The 20,728-nt window shown below is 39.8% G+C and overlaps 2 protein-coding genes across 2 annotated transcripts; one reads left to right on the top strand and one right to left on the bottom strand.

Moving 5' to 3' along the window:
• Positions 1-458: 458 nt before the first annotated feature.
• cdcp1b (CUB domain containing protein 1b) lies at positions 459-18,657 on the top strand. Its single transcript, XM_084919473.1, has 13 exons — positions 459-1,232; positions 3,556-3,774; positions 4,258-4,599; positions 5,129-5,335; positions 6,173-6,523; positions 7,563-7,775; positions 8,847-9,191; positions 9,926-10,285; positions 12,322-12,519; positions 12,833-13,192; positions 13,770-14,123; positions 14,211-14,292; positions 15,233-18,657. Exons 1-13 carry the CDS (start codon positions 1,169-1,171, stop codon positions 15,717-15,719), a joined length of 3,582 nt encoding a protein of 1,193 aa, XP_084775599.1. The 5' UTR covers positions 459-1,168; the 3' UTR covers positions 15,720-18,657.
• clec3bb (C-type lectin domain family 3, member Bb) lies at positions 17,570-20,728 on the bottom strand. Its single transcript, XM_084919475.1, has 3 exons — positions 19,104-20,728; positions 18,894-18,992; positions 17,570-17,976 (listed from the first exon to the last, which is right to left on the bottom strand). The coding sequence occupies exons 1-3, from the start codon at positions 19,252-19,254 to the stop codon at positions 17,570-17,572; spliced, it is 657 nt and encodes a 218-aa protein (XP_084775601.1). The 5' UTR covers positions 19,255-20,728.

Here is a 20,728-nt window from a genome sequence, read left to right as displayed (position 1 = left end):
GGGAGGGAGGGGGCGTCTGACAGCTGCTGATTCCTCACTGAGGTCTTCTTGTGAAGCTGTCTGCTTCCATCACAACGCCCACTCTCCTAGCTGTCAGACTGGTTCACCAAAAACCTTGCATGTCGTTTGTATGTTGGTTGTGTGTGTGTGTGTGTGTGTGTGTGTGTGTGTGTGTGTGTGTGTGTGTGTGTGTGTGTGTGTGTGTGTGTGTGTGTGTGTTTTATTTTATTTTTTTTAAAAAGTTTGTTGTCATGATGTAAAGGTTTGGGTTCATATACGTCAAAAATGCCTGAAGGTTGAATTCAGGCATTTTGACTCAAATAGCAGTACCTGGATGTGTGTTTGTGAGCTGTCTAGCCCTCAGGTATGTTTCTGTGCAGGAATGTCTGCGTCACGAGGCGTGTGGAGGCAGGAGGCAGTCTCTGCAACTACGGGAGTGCTGTGCAGAAGCTGTCTTACGCACAGTTAATCACATTTCCATCTCCATTTTACAAAATGGAAATTCCAGCTGACCAGGAACAACCTGATTTATGCCTGTTTTGCTTCTCACTAATATTCCTTCTGAAGCTTTAATATTTTTAATCATTCAGACTCCTACTTCGTTCGGTTTTTTTCCCTCTTTTTCGCATTAAAGGACAAATACTTCTATCTATCAGTATATTTATCAGCTATGATGCAACGAGGTTTGCTTATGCTCTGGGCTCTGCTTCCACACCCTTCGTCTGCCACATTTTGGGGGGTTACACAGCACGATGCCAACAATCTTTGGCATGTTTGGCTGCTTATAAATAGGGCGCTCATTGTCCCACACAGTGCAAGGGGAGTCAGAAGAGGACCCGCGTCTTAATCTAAGAGTCCGGACTGCGTGCGCTATCGCTGCAGTGTTCTTGCTTAAAGGCACAGCGGCAGGGCCTGCTCTTCCTGTCAAGTTTGGACAGGTACTCTACCTGCGGTCCACGCCCTCTTCTGTGCCGCTGCGCGCAAGTGTTCGTGAGCAGGAAGTGGCTGTCAGCGACGCTGCTGCTGTTGTTGTAACGTTTGGAAATGCAGCTGTAAGCTGTATCTGAAAGAGAGGCGGTGATTTTAGATTATCCTTTTAACTTACAAAAACAATCATTTAAAATTATTTTTGCTTTTATTTTATTTATTTTTATTATTTTTTGAGGACATGCGGCTCTGCAGGACCTGCGCTCTCCTGGCGCTTCTGTTTCTGGCAGTCTTGGATTCATCAGGTGAGGGGAAAAAACGACCTCATTCAGTATTTTGTGTTGTTTGTTGAATCTACGTGCATCTTCAAACCAAAACACGAAACGTCCTCGTGTCAAAAGCGTGGCTTCTTTTCGCGTTCGTGCGCCAAATGGGTCAAAAACACAGCTGAGAGGAGCGCGCGCTGAGCTGCTGTAAAGATGCACTCAAGCGAAGCTGTGCTTAAAGCTCCGTGTCAATAAATGATAGGATAATAACGAGCATTAAAGGCAGCTCAGACATGACTGAGGCTGGAGCGCGTTTCCACTCATAGCTCCCACTTCCAGACCTCCATTTTCAAAAAGGTTTATGAGGCATTTATGGAGCTTCCTGGAGGCATGAATTCATCACGACTTCATTAATGATTGACCAACAATCTGTTGCTCGTTTTTTTGTTTTTAAATAATAGTTTTATGCTAGATGTAAACTTCCCGGTTTTCTGGGTTGAAATCATCATCAGCAAGTTTAACTTTAAAAAAGGGTTTTTATCATATTTATAAAATGACTTCTAAATAACTTTGAACAGTGTGACGTTCTCAACACACCCACTGTTTACTGTTGCAAGAAGCCCTTTGTGGACTAGTTGTTACAGGTTCAGGTTAAAGAAGGACTTTATTTTGCTTTAGCTTGAGAGAGAGAAAGAGGTAACATTATGCTCACTGCTTTGAGAGTGAGGTTTAATTAAATATATTTATTTTATCGCTTGTTTTGGTTTTAAATCCTAGATTGTATGTTTAGTATTAGGTTTCTTGATATTTTTAGCAGATATGGTCCAGGCAGGGATTATTATGGGTGTGCACATGTGAGGGTTTCACCTCATTCAGAGTAGCAGGGTATGTGAGTAAATGTGGAATTTCTTGAATTCCATTCATAGAACATACATCAAGAAGTAGGTCAATCCGCATTTCGCAGAGTCTGGTGAAAGTAAATAACAGGCAGAAAATAAAGAAGTTAAGAGAAGAGTTCTGATATTTGCAGAGGATGGGAAGCAGGACAGTAAGTTTGTAACTGTAGGAATAAGTGTGCTGTGTAATATATGAGGGTGTGTGAACTTCCCTGATTATTTGCATACGTTAGAAAATATTCACATGGAGTGTGTTACTTGTACACCTTCCTATTCATACTCTTATCTAATCAACCAGCTAGTCATGTAGCTGCACCTCAGTGTAGGTCATGAGCTGCAGTTAACTTTAAACATCAGAATGGGGAAAACATTTCTAATGAGAGAGTATTGTTGGTGCCTAATGAGCTGGTTTGAGTCCATCTGGGCTCACTGATCTCCAGGGGCTTTCAGCACCACAGTCTCCAGATTTTACTCTTTACATGGCTGATGGTAAGGTCACTATTTGGCATCAGCAGCGTGAATCCAGTGACCCAGCCTGCCTTTAGTCACCAGTCCGGGCTGGTGATGTGGGGATGGTGTTTTTTGACGCACTTTGATCATTAATGGTATTTTTGCCAACTGTGTTCATACCAGAATGGCTGCAGGTTACAATATTCCAGTAGCTGCTTGCATCATGTTAACACACCAAGTCACCAACAAAAAGTAGCTTCTGAGCACGATCATGAAAGCAGTCATGATGAAGTGGCATCCTCAGTCACCAGATCTAATTCCAGCAGAGTAGAGTAACCTCTGGGATAGACTAGCATGAACGTGCAGGCAAAGAATGTGCCAAAATTATGCAATGTTGACATCAGGAACTGTAGAAATGGCACAGAAGTATGTGGAAACAGGATGATTAAATAGAAAAGACCACCAAAAACAACACCTGTAACCACATCTGGTTTAAAAGCCTTGCTACTGTGGAGAAAAACTGCTTCTCCCAGAGTTAGAAAAACATTCTCAGGAGAAAACAACGGGAGAGTCACCTCATTATGCTTTTTAAAACTGGTTCACCCTCTCTTTACTCACTAGGTGACTCACGTTTATCGAAATTCAGTTAATTTGCGCTTGTCTGCTACTTCAGTGCATGGGAATAGGTGTGCCTGGAGCTGCTGTGTTTGCTCAGGCATGAACAGAAAAATCAGCTGGACCGTTTAAGGATGTGTTTGTTTCTTTTATATATCATTAAGACCACAAGTATTTGGTCACAGATATAAAAATAAACTAATCTGAATCTGACTGTGGCTTTTTAGGTAAAAATACATCCTCTGGTGGACATGAATGTGTACATTTTATGGGATCTTATCTTTCAGGGTGAACCAAAGTGACTAAAGTCTGATATAATTATCCCTGTAGAGCTATGCATTTGTTGATCTCCTCTTAAGATTAGTTTACAGCATATTCACATTATTGGATCTGATTTCCAGAATCCCAGCAGGAGGTTGTTCGACCAGACAAAGGCTTGAATGTGACAGTGTCCACCGAGCAGCCAAAATGTTTTGTGTGTATCGTCAGCAAGGTGAACAGCACACAGCTTTCCTGCCACTCTTCTCTCTCTCTGGTACCTGAAGTTGAGACCACACTGGAGTTTTCCTGCCCCCAGCCTGTCGAGCAGTCTTACACTGTGACGATTGCTCACTCCATCGGTGAGTTTACTCACGTTCAGCTTCGATCAGACCTCGTTTAAAGTGTTTTATCCCTTTGAAGGCAAATGTAGAGTAAGTATTCATTTGGTCTAATCATAGCTTCAAGGATAGATAATTCGTTGATGTAAAAAACCACTGTGCAGGAGCCTCTACTTTCACAGCTTTGTCCTACCCTGACATTTTATTGCATTGAGATTTTGCATTATTATTTTTTATTTTTTAATTTGCTTCTAATTAATCCTCAGAAAACAATTTATTTTCCCCCAGTCAAGTCAATTGGTGGTTATTTCTATTGTGATAGAAGCTCAAAGCTCATATTCAATCCACTTAGATATAGCAGTGGCATCTACGGTTTTTCATTTACTAATTTTTCTAAAGACATTTTCAGTGTTATGCAGATTAAGCATAATTAAGGTGTGAGTACCTTTTTTTTTTTTTTTTAACCCATCTGTGCATCTTTTCTTGTCTTCGACTGAAATCCAGAATGCACTGAGAATGCCTGCAGCCCACCAACTCTGCAAACTCAACCATCCATCCTGACTAAATTTGCCAGAATCTTCACCTGGGATCTGAATGCAGCTCAGAACACAGTCGTGCGCCTGAGCATCATCGAAGGAGGGCTGACGGACACATCACAGCCATGCTCAGATGGACATCAGTTCTCTGTGTCCACATCCATAGCCAGCAGCAAGGCCCAGACTCAGTACTGTCGAGGCGGTTCTGTGAAAAGTTTGTATCTGATCAATCCAGCTGTCGTGTCTCTGCAAGTGAAACCAAAGGCTCGGGTGGTCAGTGAGCTGTTTCAGACCTCCGTCACACAACTGAGTAAGAACTGTTTGCTAAATATAGACTCTCTTTTAATTAGAAGCTCCATAGGATTAATGCTGGGTTTAACTGGAGCTGCACCACCTGTTAAGTAACCCAATTATAGCTTAAAACTTTTAAAATGAGTCACCAAAAATCAGTCAGATTTAAAAAAAAATTATTTAACTGTGTGCATTTGCTTTAAATATTTACTATTTCCTATTTGCATTCAGTCTTTCATAGAAATAGGTTTCTTGCTACTTGCAGATGATTTGTGTGAACAAAGAAGATAAAGCCTGTAATTTGCCATTTGTGGGTCTGAAGATATTAGATTATAATGGGGTTTAATGGTGCTGGTAGACAGAGCTAAGCTGGCCAGTGGTGGCAGCACACTTCAGAGTTTTTCCATCCATCACTAAAGGCAAAAGTGAGTAATTTAATTAAAGCTTTAATGGTGGACTCTATTACAAGGACCCTGTGAAGGGATTGGCTAACAGCTGGTGCAACTCAACCCTGGCCTCTGTCTCACTCTGCGTTTCACTCTGTTTAGAAACTGAGGTCATAAGCGTTGATTCCAGCACGACCATGGTCCTCAGCCGGGACCCGAAGGAATCGGTGTGTGAAGTGTGCACCGCTGAAGGCCCCACTCTCACCTGCAGCACGGAAAAGACGCTGAACAATGTTGAGAAACTGTCAGTGGTGTTCAGCTGCCCGAAACCACAAGACGGGTTCAATGTGAAGATAAAAAAGACAATAGGTGAGAGCTGCTGGAGCTGTGACAAATAAATTAATATACTAATAAAGGTTAAAAAATCAAGCCAATCAGTTGCTTTCCAAAAGGTATTGCATTGTGGATCAACATTTGTTCTCTTAATAATTCTATCGATGTTGACAACATCTCCAACACCACTGGCTGAAATCCAGCCCCGAGCCATGACAGAGCCTCCACCGTGTTTTACAGATGGCTGTAGATGCTCACTGTTGTACCGCCCTCATGACCTCCTCCGTACATATTGACAGCGATTTAAACTAAAATTTTCAAATCTGGATTCATCACTCCGTAAGACCTACAATGATTTTCAATCAAGTTCTTGTGTAATTTGTTATACCTCAGCCTTTTATCCCTGTGTCACTGCTTTAAGAATGGCTTCTTGATAGCTACTCTTCCACTGAGGCCATTTCTGAACAGTAGACGGATCAACCGGAGAGCCAGATCTCTCAACTCTTGTTTCAGGTCTTTGCTGGACATGACCTTCAGATACTATTCATCCACTGTAGTTTTTTGTTTGTTTGTTTGATTGGGTTTTTTTTTTTTTTTTTAGACCTTCCACTTCCACTTATTTTATCCCAAGTTACCCAGTTTCCTCACATTTCTTTAGAACACACTGTGCAGCATGCTGCCAAGTTTTTGACTAATAGCACTTTAGGAATCAGCTTGTTGCAAAAATACTACTTTTGCGCATTTATCTATAATATTTTTTCTGCATGTATTTCTACATTTACTTTGGCATCGCTCTCATTGATGGAAAACTTCACATTTCATCCTCCTCAGCCATCATGTGAAATTAAAATATTTCCTAATTTCTTCATCCAGAATGCACCAAGACTTCCTGCAAACCTTCTGCAGCAGAAATTGTTCCCAACCAACTTAATGCCTTCAAAAGATCCTTGACGTGGGACATCAGTGTCCCAGAGAGTACTGTATTAACTCTGGACTTTCCTGGTGGTGGTTTGAAGGCGATTTCTGCAGGGGTGACCTGCCCAGATGACTATCAGTACTCAGTGAGTACAATTAAACGCAGTGGCGAAATTCAAAGTAACAACTACTGCAAAGGCGGGACAGTGTCTGATCTGAATCTACTTGGAGCAACGACTGTGACTATTGAAGTGCCCAAAGGAGAAAAACTGGAGTCGGCAGCATTTAATGTCAAAGCAACAGAGAGAGGCAAGTTTGAACACTTTCTAGAACCCGTAGAGGAAGATGTATTCATTTTATATAAAGAAAAAACATCATAGCACATATTTATGGAGACATATTCTTAACAATGGCTGATAAATCCTTTAAAATGGTAATGATTCAATCATTGCCTCTTTATACAGTTGCAGCTAAGGACCTATAACTCAAATGTAGTTACTTTAATCTGTATATATTTGACTTGGACATTGATTAATAGGGAAAGCAAAGCTAAGCTTTGTTTCTTGTTAGTTATACTAAAATAAATTATATGCTATACCTGATTAAATTTGTGTGAAAACAAATAAATAAATAATAAGTAGAATGTTAATTATGTTTTTATGAAAAATGGACTATAAATATATTTATGTCTCCCTTCTTAATTTAACCACAAATAGCATAATATTAGTTTTTCTATTTTATTTCGCTAAAGGTCTGCTGAGGCTGTTGGAAATGTTTCGTTTTATAAGAATATTTGACCAGCAGTGTTTTCTTGAACTGATTTGGCTTAAAGGTGTGATTAGGAGTTTCCATGCACTCCAACACACTTCTACCAATTCTGCCATGAACAGTGGTCAGATATCCAGACAGATTTGTGCCAGAAGCTTATTGATGGAAACCAAAAGCATCTGGTTTAGGTTAAACATGAAAGGAGTAATTTAACCAAATATTAGTGGGAGTGTATGTATACATTTGATCTTATAAGTATACTTTTGACCCTGTGTGGTTGAGAGAAAATCCAAAATAAATTCAAACTTGTGCACCCAATTCTTGTTTTTTAAAGTAATTAAAGATGTATGTTGTCCAATTATTCCACCCTAGAAAAGGAACTGTTCCAAGAAATCATTAAAACCCCAAATTGCCAGTGCATTTATGCTCATGAGTGCATATAAACTCCTGGTCACAACTATAAACCACCTGTAAATTATTTCATGTCTGTCTAATATGAATATTTTATCAGACTAGTATAGAGCTGAATTATCTTCAGCTGGATCAGCATCTCACCATCTTGTGCACCTTTTGTTTTTAGCTAGCAGAATGATGTCTGTGGCCTCTGAAATCAAGAAAACCAAAATTATCATCACGAAGGTGAATCAAGAGCTCAACTGCAACGTGTGTCAGATGGCGCCTTACAAATGCTACCCTAAAACCCTAACACTGCTTGCTCCTTGCAACGTCTCAGTAGAGTTTACCTGCCCTCGACCTCAAGATGTCTTCAGTGTGGAGGTCAACAGAGAAATTGGTATGTAGAGTTAAAATATGTGAAGTCAGGTCTTAAGGTCTAATTTGTCTAAGACTGTAAATTTGTGCAATCCATTAGTTTAGCTTTGGTTTCTTTAACATCTCCTATCTAAAAGGACACTTTCTCATGATTGGCCAGCTTGGGGAATCCTCCGTGGGGGGTATCATCTAGTTTTCATGAGATACCTAAGGAGCATTCTGCGCCTGTAAATGACCATGTGAACAAAATACATGATGAGCTGATTAGCTTATTAGCTTTTCTGAAACATAGTGCTGGAAACATTCCTAACAGATTTAGTCCCAAAATTGATGTGTCATAGTCGATTTGCAGCGACTGTGTGATAACATCACACAGTCGCTGCATATTTCTGCATTCGTTTTAACTGAAGCTGGTCATTTTTATCTGACCTCTGGCACCGAAAAGACATTGATACTCACCGTATATTTTCTGTTTTTCGATGGTTTTGTGGGAAAATCCCAGCAGATTAGCAGTTTCGAAAATACTCAGACCAGCCTGTCTGACACAAAAATAATACCACATTCAAAGCCACTTAAATTACCTTTCCTCCCCATTCTGTTCAGTTTGAACTTCAGCAAGTCGTTTTGATCATCGTTTAGGTCTACTTGCCCAAATTCATTGAGTTGCTGCCATGTGATTGACTTATTAGATATTTGCATTAAAGAGCAGTTGTAGGTGTATCTAATGAAGTGGCCTAGAAATGTACATGACAGAAAGTAAATGCATGTTTAAATTTTTCTAAAGCGGTCATAAGCTGATTAGACATAATTTACACATGAAGAGGTGCTAAAGCTAACAGAAGCTGAAGGTTTAAAAAAAATGAATGCAAGTGGACTTTGTGCTATGACTGACATATGTCGCATTAGACGTTTAAACATTGCTGTGTGCTTATCAGAATAGAACTAGTGTACAATGGAAATGGTAAAGACTGGGAGCGTGTAGTAGAATCAACTTAACCTCCAGAGCCTGAGATACCTGGAGAAAGGTTGGAGAGTGAGGGGGAAAAGCCATTGGAAACTCACCATCTCTTTTGTTTTATCTGTATCTGGACAGACGGCCCGTTCTCTGGTGACCCGGTTCAGGCCGAGTCCTCGGTGCTCCCAGAGTTCAACCGGACCTTCAAGTGGGACTTGAAAACTGATTTCACTCACACATTCCAACTGGACTTCCCAGAACAGGGACTGAGACAGATTTCCAGTGAGGAGACATGCCCGGATGAGCACAAGTACTCTTTTATTATCTATTTACGCGGGCAGGCAAATATTGGTACCTTCTGCAGAGGAGGATCTGTGACCACCATCCAGGGTCGCTACAGGGGCCGCGTGTCTCTAAAGGTGCCGGCGAATGCAAAGATGGATCCTTTTGAATTCAAACTCAGTGGCGGGCCTGAGACAAACAGTGAGTCATTTTATATCTACAAAAAAACCTCAGACAAGACAGACAGCACAATAAATCATTGAGTAGAGAACTTATAATGAAACACTTTTTAGAAACATTACCATAGTTAATAGTCTCATATTGCCACTTGTAAAATGTTATGTTTTCCATGAAAATCTGGGCTTTTATTTATTAAATGAATTGTTTTTATTTTTTTTTGTTTATACATTAATTCAAATAGGGCAACACAGAGTAGACAAAAAAATGCAGCATGGTCTGGGATGAATCCAAAATACTGCTGCAAGGCCTTAAGCATTCAGGTTGCCTGTTCTACCAGGTGAATCACAGGAGTGTCCAAATAACTTGCAAAGCAATGGGGATTTATAACACTGACCTGGTGTTATATATCCTAGTCACCTTTCGGTATTCATACATTTGTATAAATTATAGGACAGTCAGAATATCCAAAATATTATTTCTTAACTTGGCACATGAAAATCCTTTTCATTGAATGATAAAAGGAAAGATTTGGTATAGTTCAGGTGTAAGTTGCTCACTGTTTTACTTCACAACCATAAAGAATTGTTTAATCATAAAGAATGCATAACTACAACAGCAAAAATTTAGAAAAGCAAAAGGTTAGAATTAATGTTTTGAGTTTTTGTGTTCTAAAATTTTATGAAATATTATGAAATCTTGATTTTTCTAACTTCAGTGTCCGCTGCTTTTTTTTCTTTTCTTTTTTTTACTCTTAGTGATCGCGATAGTGGGGGTCAACCTACCACGAGGTGTATCGGACACAACACTCGTGACAGCTAACTTTCCTCGAGACTTCCCTGACAACATGCAGATGCAGTGGAGCTTCACGGTGCCCGGGATGCACAACTACACCGTGCTCTTTGATCACGTCACACCCCCCGAGTGCCTCAACAATGGAGAGGTGACGGTGGAGTATCAGGCAGGGGCCAAGACGGTAACCAAAGCTCTAAAGGATCCTCAGCCGGAGCATCAACAGGGCAACTTCAACATGGTGCTGACAAACTGTCAAACCAACACGACGCTGCCAGGTCTCACGCTGAACTACAGTGTCTCTGTGATGAGGAGTGGCCGTCCAGGTACAGTGTTAAAACTTCATTTTTCGATGAGTTTATGGAATTTGTATGGGCAAAAATTCCATTTATTTAAACTTAAGTTCATTACATTATGCAAGTATCATGTTAACACCAAAATATAGATAAAATGGAGACTGTGTAACACTTTTATCAACAACCCATTACAGTGAAGTCATAGTAGAAAGGGTCCGAATCTAAACAGGCATTTTGTTTGCACACTGAATGTTTTCATTGTGAATTTGGGAACAAAATTCTTCAGCAAATCTGCAGCCTTTTCAGGTTTACACAGGTAGTGCAGTGTAGTCCTTCACGATGGTACATTCATATTAGGGCTGGGTATCATCACTGATTTCTAGAATCGATTCTATTCCGATTCACAAGGTCCTGAATCGATTCGATCCATGATTCGATTCAATTCGATTCGATTCGATTCAAATTTGAATCTGGGAAATTTTGCCTCAGACAGTCAGAAATATTATAATTCAGATCAGTACATTTACATATTTTTGTATCTATAAAAAGGAAGCTGACACTTTCCAGACTTTATCAAAGGTGTGAGCATCATAGCAGATGCCTTTGTGTCAAAGTAGCTGAAGATAAAACACAGAAAAACATGAAGATGATTTTCCTGGCCTGGGATTTTATAAAAATATTCTGCAGTAGATCAAAAACGAAAGAAAACCATTAATCAACTTATGAAAATTACCTCTGAAGTTACAGCGGTTTTATTAGAGACACGGCTAAGCGTTTTGCATTTTGCATAATTTAAAAAAGTTTAAATTTGTTCAGAAGCCTATTGAACGGCAGAAATTGGGTTTTCTTTTCGGAAGTGAGTAAAAGGAAACGGTAGTCTTGTGCGTAACAAGCAAGCGAATAATGCAGAAAACAGATTTCGGGGATAGACGGGAAACTGTACTTGAAGTACACTGAGAGAGAGAGAGAGAGAGAGCAAGAGAGAGAGAGCTGCGCATGAAGTGTGATTTTTATCGTGGTGGAAGCAAAACAGCAAAAGTAAGAGGGAGTCCATGACGATGTTTATGTGAAGCGTAGTTTGGATCTTCTTTTGCTGCTGGTTCGGTCAATATTGTTTGGAGAGAGATCAAACTAACAGCATTAGAATCAGCGCAAAAAGGGCGTGAACACAAAGCGCGGACCCGCCGAAACATCAGAATCAGCGAGCTGTCGGCTTTCAGCCCCGACTGTGTCCGTGCCGTCGGGTAAGAAAGGCGACATCTCACTGATTCTGATCTGTCGGCGGTCCGAGCTTTGTGTTTACGTCTTTGTGCAGAAGCCGTGTACCTGCTCTCATTTACTGTTTTAAATGTTTGGTGGTTGTCAAAATTTTGTGACGTTTCACCTGAGATTCTGGAATTTTGGGCAAAATACATTTATATAAAAAAATCGATTCAGGATTTTAATGAATTGATATCACGTTATCCAAGCCAGAATCGATTTTAATCGATGAATCGATTATTAAAACCCACCCCTAATTCATATGTGTCATCAACAGATGACATGAGATGAGCGTAAACGAGTCTGGAGACAATGTGGCAAAATGTTACGATGCCTATGAGGATGTGAAGAGAACAAATTTTAGTGTCCATTTGATAGACGCCTCACAGCAAGGAGGTTTTGAATACGCCGGTCAGCTGGGCACTTTCTGTGTGGTTCTCTCTGGGCACTCCAGCCTCCAAAGGCATGTGTCTTAGGTGAATTAGTGATTCTAAATTGGTGTGAATGCGAGAGTGAATGGTTGTCTCCATGTTAGCCATATAGACTGTTACCCTCTCCAAGGTGTAGCCCATATCTGACCTTATGACAGCTCTGATGAGCTCCAACTCCTGCTGTGACCACAGATAAGCCAAAGAAAAATAGATGAAGTATGGTGTCTCTGCTTTGTCATGTCCCACATTATTTTCACATCTGGATGGGGAAAAATTATTTTTTTTCATGTTTTGTTTTTATTTATTTGTATTTATTTTTATTGAATATATTACCTTTATCTTTATCTATATGTATTATTTTTATTTGCATTTTAGTTTTGTGCACCGTGGATCTAACCAAAGACCCGGGAGTGTCCCTGCAGATTGAGAATCTAAATTCTGACTCCTACTGTGAGATCAGCATCAACTCTGAGGTTAAAGAGAAGATAAATGTGACTGCGGGATCAATAGCCAAACTGTCCTTCCTCGACTGCCCAAATGAAGACATACGCCTGACTGCCAAAAAAGTTATTGGTGAGAGTTCTCATTCCTGAAATGTGTTTTCTTATACATGACAGTAGATCTATCTCTGTTTCCTGGGTATAGAAAAGATTAAATCTAAGTTAAATAGTCGATTTAAAGTCTAAAAGGATAGACTGATATTTTGAGAAAAATGTTTATTAGCTTCAAAGAAAAGCTCATCAAGAGAGAGTCCTTCTGTTGGTTTAAATAAGAACTTTTGCAACAACAACAAAAAAGTGCAAGAAATTGCTGCATTTACTATTTAAGTTGTGCTTTATTTGGAAACTTAATATCATGCATCTCACTTCATGCATTTGAATGACAGACTGCAAGAACACAGAGTCGTGCCCCGTGACTACACTTTCTGTGTCCACAATGGAGCCTTGCCTGCCAATGCCCCTCAACAGCTTCACCTGGCACCTCAACATCCCCGAAACCAAAACGTGGGACCTGGTGTCACCAAAAGGAAGTTTGCGGCAGTCCCTGCCCAGCCAGGAGTGTAAAGAGCCTTTTTCTCTGCACTTGGCAGAAGAAGAGGGTAGCAATTTTGTTGGAAATTTCTGCTTTGATGGCGTAATCCAAAAAATCCAAGTGCACGCCAACATCTCCATCACAGCTCCGGGACAGCAGTTAAGCAGGATGACGGGGTCTTTCCTCAATATCAGCGTCAGCGAGGAGATCACAGGTAAAATGTTAATATGTATTGTTGGGCTACAGCCTGGGTTTTTTTTTCTTTTTTACTAAAAACCCAGGCGTATTTACTCAATAATTGTATCAGATATATTATTTAGAAGAAATGCTGATAACTGGTCATTATGATTTTTTCCCGATAATGGCTTCATTTATTTGTTGTCTGACTGTTTTAAAACATTGCACTCATGCTTGGTAAATATAATAGAAGCCAAATTCAACATTTAAAAGGACTCAAAAGTGAGAATGATGACCTGAATCATGAGCTAATCTGTAAAAAGTGACTAGTTTTATCATCCAGTATGTTCTGTAGTCTTCTGTTGTTTGAGTTTGGTTAAAGAAGTCATTTTAAAGAATTACCTTAGGATGAAGGAAATTTGAATCAATAATTAGTTAATGAACAAAATAATTTATTTGAGAGACTAAACAACAACATGCTGCAGTACGCGGCTATTGTACTTTAAAATTCCACGCAGAGGCACTGTTGCACCACAGATGGGTTTTTATTTATTTATTTTCATTTATAAAACACCCAGGATTTAGACTTGATATGAATTCCTTCCCTCTTTCAGAGACCATTATTTACGCGGTCAGTCCTGACACGATGTCTCCAACACTGCTGGCGACCCCCAACTGGCCTCAGGGTATGAAATCTTACCGCACCCTAAGCTGGATCGTCACGCTGCCCAACCAGTACAAAGCACAGCTCAATTTTAACGTTACACAGCCTGAATGTAAAGAGGGACACACAGGAATCGATGTGAGGATGATAGAGAACAGAGAGCTGAAACTAAGTATTACAGAAAATGATCCGCCGGTGGTGGAACAGTTGGTGGGTGAGAGTTTCTATCTCAACATGTCCAACTGTGAACCAGAGACTCGTCAATTTAGTGCACTGACCACAATCAATCTGCAGAGGAAGCAGAGTAAGCAGTTATCACTGTAGCACATTCACATACACACAACATCTTAGAGGCATAAATCTAATCAGTGTTTGCTTTGTTCCTCCACAGATTTCTTACCCATCGTCCTTGGGATATCAGGAGCTCTTTTGCTTTTGCTTCTAGTGCTAGCTGTTGTATGCATTATCACAAAGTGAGTACACCTGCAGCAAAATGCTGATAGCCTAAAAAAATGCCTGAGACTAGGCTGTGTTAGTTAGAAATAAATCTCTGTCTGTGTGTCTGGTTGTTTGTTTGTTTGTTTGTTTGTTTGTTTGTTTGTTTGTTTGTTTGGCTGCAAACTCCTTCTAGACCATCAGGAGTTGAGCAGCCAAACTTAGCATACAGGTACATCTTCAGCCCCTGAAGGTTCTTATCTACATCAGATTTTACACAGTTATCATGTTGCCTAGAAACCACCTTGCAAAATGGCTAAAAGTACTACTTTTTTTGCAAATATGCAAAAAACACGTCATAAAAGCATTATATCACTTTTATTTCATACCAGTAACATGTCATTTAAATCCACAAAAGCTGAATTATGCATGGCCATCCTGTTGCCTGGCAACCACCAAGCAATTGTCTAAAATGACCCTTTTTTTATATAAACCACATCCACTACCCCAATTCTTTTGTTCTACTTTTTCTCATTGTGATTAAATTTATCAGTAACGATGTGCTTAATCTCAGAGTAGATACTGAGCCATACTTAAAATTACCTAGTTTTTCATCCTTTTTTATCTACTTTATATTTTCTTTATATATTTTTTAAGGTTGTTTTTGCCCAAATTAGAACACAACCCATTTTTAATACCAACTTTTATTTTTGCAGTCATGACATATTACTGTAAAATAAATATGAACAATGCAGCTGCTGTAAGATAAACCATTGATTTGCTGTTTCTGCTGATATATATACACACAGTTAAGTCCAAAGTATATGGACACATTTTATAATTTTGCCTCTGTGCAAAACCAGTGAATTTAAGTTTAAACAAACAAACAAAAAAATTTACAGACATTTTTATGCATAGTCTCTCATAGTGGCATTATTAGACCATAAACCTTTGGTTTGTCTTCATCTTTTCAAACAGGAAAAAGAAAAATCAAAAAAGGAACAGGGGATCGTCCATATACATGCCCAAAGGGAATATCTTCCGGCCATCTGACATGCACTTCACCAAAACCAGATCTGAAAATGAATCTCACGTCTATGACTCCATAGATGAAACGATGGTCTATGGCCATCTGCTGAGTAACTCCAGCCACGTCGAGGCGTTTCCAGACCAGTATAACGGCATTCAGACAGACACCTACCGCACTTTCACAGGCCCCGCTGATGGAGCGCTGCCTGTCATTAAAGAACCAGATCCACAGCCCGAGGACAAAACGTTTATGGATCCCTCTGAGACTTTCATACCATCCCGTCCACGTACTCCCATCAACCGACAGGACAGCCTCGGCTTCCAGGACCGCAGGATGATTGACAATGAGCTATACACATTCAAGACCACAGGGGACATAAACACCATCCGACTCTCTGCTGCTGATATGGAGCCCATACCGGATGACTATTTGTAGTGTGTCAGGACCACAGCCATCCAATGAACTGCTATTACAAAATTCTCCTTACAGCACCAAGTATCTGCCAAGGGGTACTCATGCACGTGTCTGTGCTGTGCCTATACTCAGGGAGTCTGAGCTTATGTCTAAGCGGTATTTGGTAGAACTCAGTCTGCTCTAGAGATCCAAGAGTGAAAGCAGTGAGCCCTGTTTTTAAAAGTCTGGAAAATAACGTCCCTGGGATACAAAGAGTGCATGTACAAAAGCTTTTCCTTTATGCTTGTGCAACGTTTCATAACATTGTGGTCTCACTAATGGCTCAGACATAAGGAACACATCTGGCTCGACCCATCGCAGCTCTAGACAAATGCAGTTAGTAGAGAAAAGCAAAAAGTATACTTACTGCAGTGTTGAGGCAGCCATGAACCTCAGTGTGAAAGCACACGATTGGCTCATGTAGTTCCAACATGAGCTGTTGATTGGCTCTTTTTTTTTTTTTTTTTAGGTGCTTTATGTAATTGTCCCATAGCTTTTTATTAAGGATCCTTGATCCCAGAGATATGGCTCACAATCTTTTCATCTTACTCCCAGACAGAAAAAGCAGCAACTACTATTTCTTGAATGTTTGTTTGGTTTTATTTTTTTTTTTTTAAAAACTTGTTTAAAGTATGGAAAATGGAAAATTATCCGTTATTGTTGTTTGTAAATGTTTTTTATCTTGTTGACTAATATTTTTTTATTTTATTTTTTTAAGATTTGCCTTTTCTTAGCCTGTACATACCAGAATTGTTTTGTTTTTGTTTTGACTTGCAATAAATTGTCAGTGTATGATGGGGAAGCGGTGTAGCCTTACGTGACCTTACGGCCATCATTACCTCATCTGAAGTGATGTTTTATTTTCCCTCTTGTGCTTAAACACGGGCCTCTTTGCATGCTGGACACTAAAAAAGCTGTTTCAGCCGCAGGAACTCCAACTATATAAACAGTGTGAGGAGGAGGAGGGTGTGGAAGAACTGCTGAAGATTCGCAGCTACTGTTTACCAAGGAGCATAGCGGAAATAACAAATGCAGAGGTCAGGTTTATGTGACATTTCTAAACTGCAGACGATTTTTAAATAAAGTCTGCACGTCTTCTGACTTGCAAGTTTTGCAGAATTAATCTTCAAATTTTTTTTGTGGAAAGCAAATTTCTGAAAAACATGAAAAAGCAAAACAGGGATAGACATTGTAGTTTATTGATGGTAATTTTACAGGTCGCAGGCTACAAGACTAGCAAACTGGAACGAGTGAAGACTGAGTTATTATAAAAATTAAAAAGTTATATCAGTCATAATTCTGGCTTTTTTTTAAGTCCTATTTAAAAAGAAGTTTAAAACAGTGGTTCTCAGCCAGTGAGTCACAGAACTGCTGTTGATAGGTGTGAGGACAACAGAGAGTTACACGCAGTTTTTCATTTGTGGATGGTGCCAGCACCCAAACACTATTTTTAATCACATGAACATGGTTATTTCAACTTATGTTTTTCTAAAATGATATGCAGTTTTCTTTGCTATTTCTTTGTACAGCCACACAATCTCTCGCTTACTCCAAACTGGACTGTGGTCTTCTTCTTGTTTTTATTCCAAACACCAGGAACGCTGCAAAATTACATACCAGCAGCATCACATTTGTCTAAAATAACATCTTCTTATGCAACTGATTGTGACTTCTACATCAGACTTTGGTTCTGATGCAAAACCAGTTGGGAACCGCTGGCTTGAACCCCTTTTAGGATAGCAAAGAAAAGCAGCATTGCAGTGAGAGTAAACACACACACACAAAGCAGCTATAACCAAGCAAACGCAGAGTCACTGGTGAGATAAATGTGGTCAAACGATGTTGAACTGGCACACGGATGGCTTCTCGTCGCGGCAGTTCTCGTCAAACCACTTCCCCTGGGAGGCTGCAGACAGCACAGCGCAGTTCTGGGACATTCTCCCGTCTGGCTGGGGGGACCTAAAGTTGGACGTGTCCCAGTTTTTGTAGGTGATGCTGCTGCTGGTCTGGTCGATCCAGGTGCCCTCGGTTACCATATCGTTGATGCCCAGCCACGCCTGCTCATCTGGGCCGATGCTTTGGCGGACGTAGTCTCTGAGCTCATCGTTCTCATCCTTGGATGTAGGTGTGCCGAGGACACCGCCCAGGGCGTTGCAGTCTTCGCTGGCGGTGTGATAACGTTTCCTCACAGGGTCACTCAAGAAACACTTGCCATTGATCTTTTTGCCTTTTAAACAGACTGCAGAGGGGAGAAAAAAAAGGAGCTGATGGTTAAATAAGAACAGTAAAATGCTTTTTTTTTTATGTTTTCTTGTTTTTGTGAGGACTTTTTTGACAATGATATGCAGGAAAAATGTAGCTTTGTTATCATGGCAAAAACAACTTTAAAAAAGAATGTATGTGTTTGTTTTCCAGAAACAATATGATTTTCTGTTCAGAACAGCGGGGCAAATGTGTTTTCCAGATTAAAATATGGCATTTTAAAGACTCCACATGTATCTAATCTGCACTTATGTTTAACTGAAGCATGCTTCAGGCCATTGGATCCAACTTAAATACATATTTTGTTCTCTCAACTGTAATCCATATCAGACAGAAGTGAGACTAAGAAGTGCGTCTGTCTCCACTCTGCCGGTGTGATATTAAAGGCATAGTCACCTTCAATCACCAGTGACTAGGATCAGCCCAAGCACAGTTTATGAAGGAGGACATGTCAACAAGTGTTATATAGATAAACGGGCTAAAATGGATAAAATAAGTTGATATTGCATGAATAACTGTGAGAAATTGTGTTGAATAATCTAAATGGGTAGAGTGAGTGAAAGTGTGTACTGCAAATTCTTACTCTGACTTGACTGAAAACATATAAGATGCATGCACACTAAAAAAATCAAACAATGATTAAAAACAGGAATTCTGATATTTTGTCTTATTAATCATATTATATGACAGCTAGTTTATAATGCATGCATATTTTTTTAATAAAATATCAAATGTCTTAAGGTAGATTTAACAACTGGCCCCTAAGCAAGGACTGTTATACACTGTTAACTTGCATACACTCGTACACTTAAGGGTTTTATCACATGACGGTGCAGGTAGTGCCTTCTCTTGATGACTGTTTTCACTATGAACTGTTTTAAACACCAGGTTTACCTCTTTGCAGAGCCTGCTGTTCCTTCAGTAGGTTGAGCTCCTGGACGATGTCATCGATCTGTTTCTGTAATTGCACAATAGCAGCATCCTTTGTTGTATCTGATTCCAGACATACAAGAAATTTTTTTTAGAAAAGGTTACTTGTGCAAACTCAGTGATCAAACAGCTTTAGAGTGTTTTAAGTAAGAGGAGACTCTTAAGACTCTCTACCTTTTTTCATGGGCTTCTTCTTTGTTGGAATCTGCTGAAGCGAGGAGCTTACGAGCAGCAGCACTCCTAGGAGCACACACACTCCTTTGAACTCCATGGTTAGACCTGTCGAATGAGGCCGAATCAACGTGGACGCTCGCAATTTATCCATCTCCCTCCCTCTCTCTTTCTATTTGTCCCTCTCACACCCTCCCTCTCATCCCCCAGAAGATGGAAAAATTATGTAGTCTGAAAGTGCTGTTTGTAGGAATAACAGTCCAACCTCAGAAGCCTTTAAGGATGGCGTGTGTGCGTTTCTTTTGGCTCCAGACTCTTCACGTGGAGGTTGAGGGCTAACCAGAGCCAGGCCTGGAAAGCAGGTGTAGACCTGCAGACTGAGGCCAGACAGTGTGAAGCAGCTATTACATAAGCCCTCTGCAGCTTTCATGAAGGTGTATAAAAAAGACAAACAAAGAGCGACTCTTCTGTTGCATAAGACCCTGCATAACTCAGCTATAGTTTTAGTGGCTCAAATTATTATAGTTTCATCCACAGCATATGGCTAAAATTTGACCTGTAAGCTTTATTACTGCAGGTGTTTTTGACAGCAGTGAAGGTGCATTATGATCCTTTAGTAGATGAGATGCAGGATTTTTTTTTTTTTTTTAGTTTCAGACTTCGCACTGAAAGATTTAGGCAATGGTTCAAACTTTGCCCAAATGTCAGACGGATCCAAAGCAAGAGCTTGTTTTGGATCCGTCTGTTGTCTGCCTGTGCACACACCCTCACCCTGTCTGAGGACAAAGTGGAAATGATCCAGAGTCACATCTGGTCCTTCTGTAAGATTCCACTACACTTATTCCTCAGCTGACACGTGGCAAACACAAAAGGATGCAGAAAGACTGGACAGTTCCAGTGCAGGTCTGCTGAGAGAGGGCAGTGCAGATTTCAAGAATGGAAAGTTTTGCATTTGTGGTGAGTTAAAAAACAACAACCCATTCACTGATGCGAAACAAACTTTAAAGATAAATGAACACAAACACTAAGTATTGTTCAAGATTCATATTAGGCCATTTTTCCAACCATTTGCATCATAATAAGTATTTTAAATAATCTGCACATCATCTTCTTCCTGACTTTGTAACAGCTTGAAATCAGACTAAAACTAAAACAGACAAACAATTGGCCCATAGAAAATATTTTGATAATCAATTAATTATTGAAGTTATTTTTAAGCAAAATGCCAAAAATTCAGTCTTTATTGACAGCAACTTGAATATATTTGGTTTTGGCCAAAAGAATACTGGTGGCCGCTAGTGCTTCCCCTGAGCCTCCTACTAGATGCACGTATGGTATAAATGTGAAAATCCTAGATGCCTTCCATCTCAAGTTATTGCATTCACAAGATTTTCAATAACTTGATCTTGAGGTCAAAGTTACTAAAATTCTAACTTGTCAGAGATCTTTAGTAGATCCTTTGTCACCTCGGCTTTCCCAGCTGAGGGGTAAAATTTGATTTAAATCAAAACAAAAACTCCAAATTTTGGCTTAAAGAATTTGTGGTTATCATTTTTATACCATCTTCATAATAATAATAATAATAATAATAATAATAATCCTTCACTAGCTTCAGCTTTCAACCAGAC

The sequence above is a fragment of the Perissodus microlepis genome, chromosome 22 (genome assembly GCF_051167445.1).
Source record: "Perissodus microlepis isolate ML-2025 ecotype Zambia chromosome 22, ASM5116744v1, whole genome shotgun sequence".
Classification (NCBI taxonomy): domain Eukaryota; kingdom Metazoa; phylum Chordata; class Actinopteri; order Cichliformes; family Cichlidae; genus Perissodus; species Perissodus microlepis.
The sequence above is the reverse complement of the archived record's forward strand: the minus strand, read 5'-3'. Positions and strand labels throughout refer to the sequence as shown.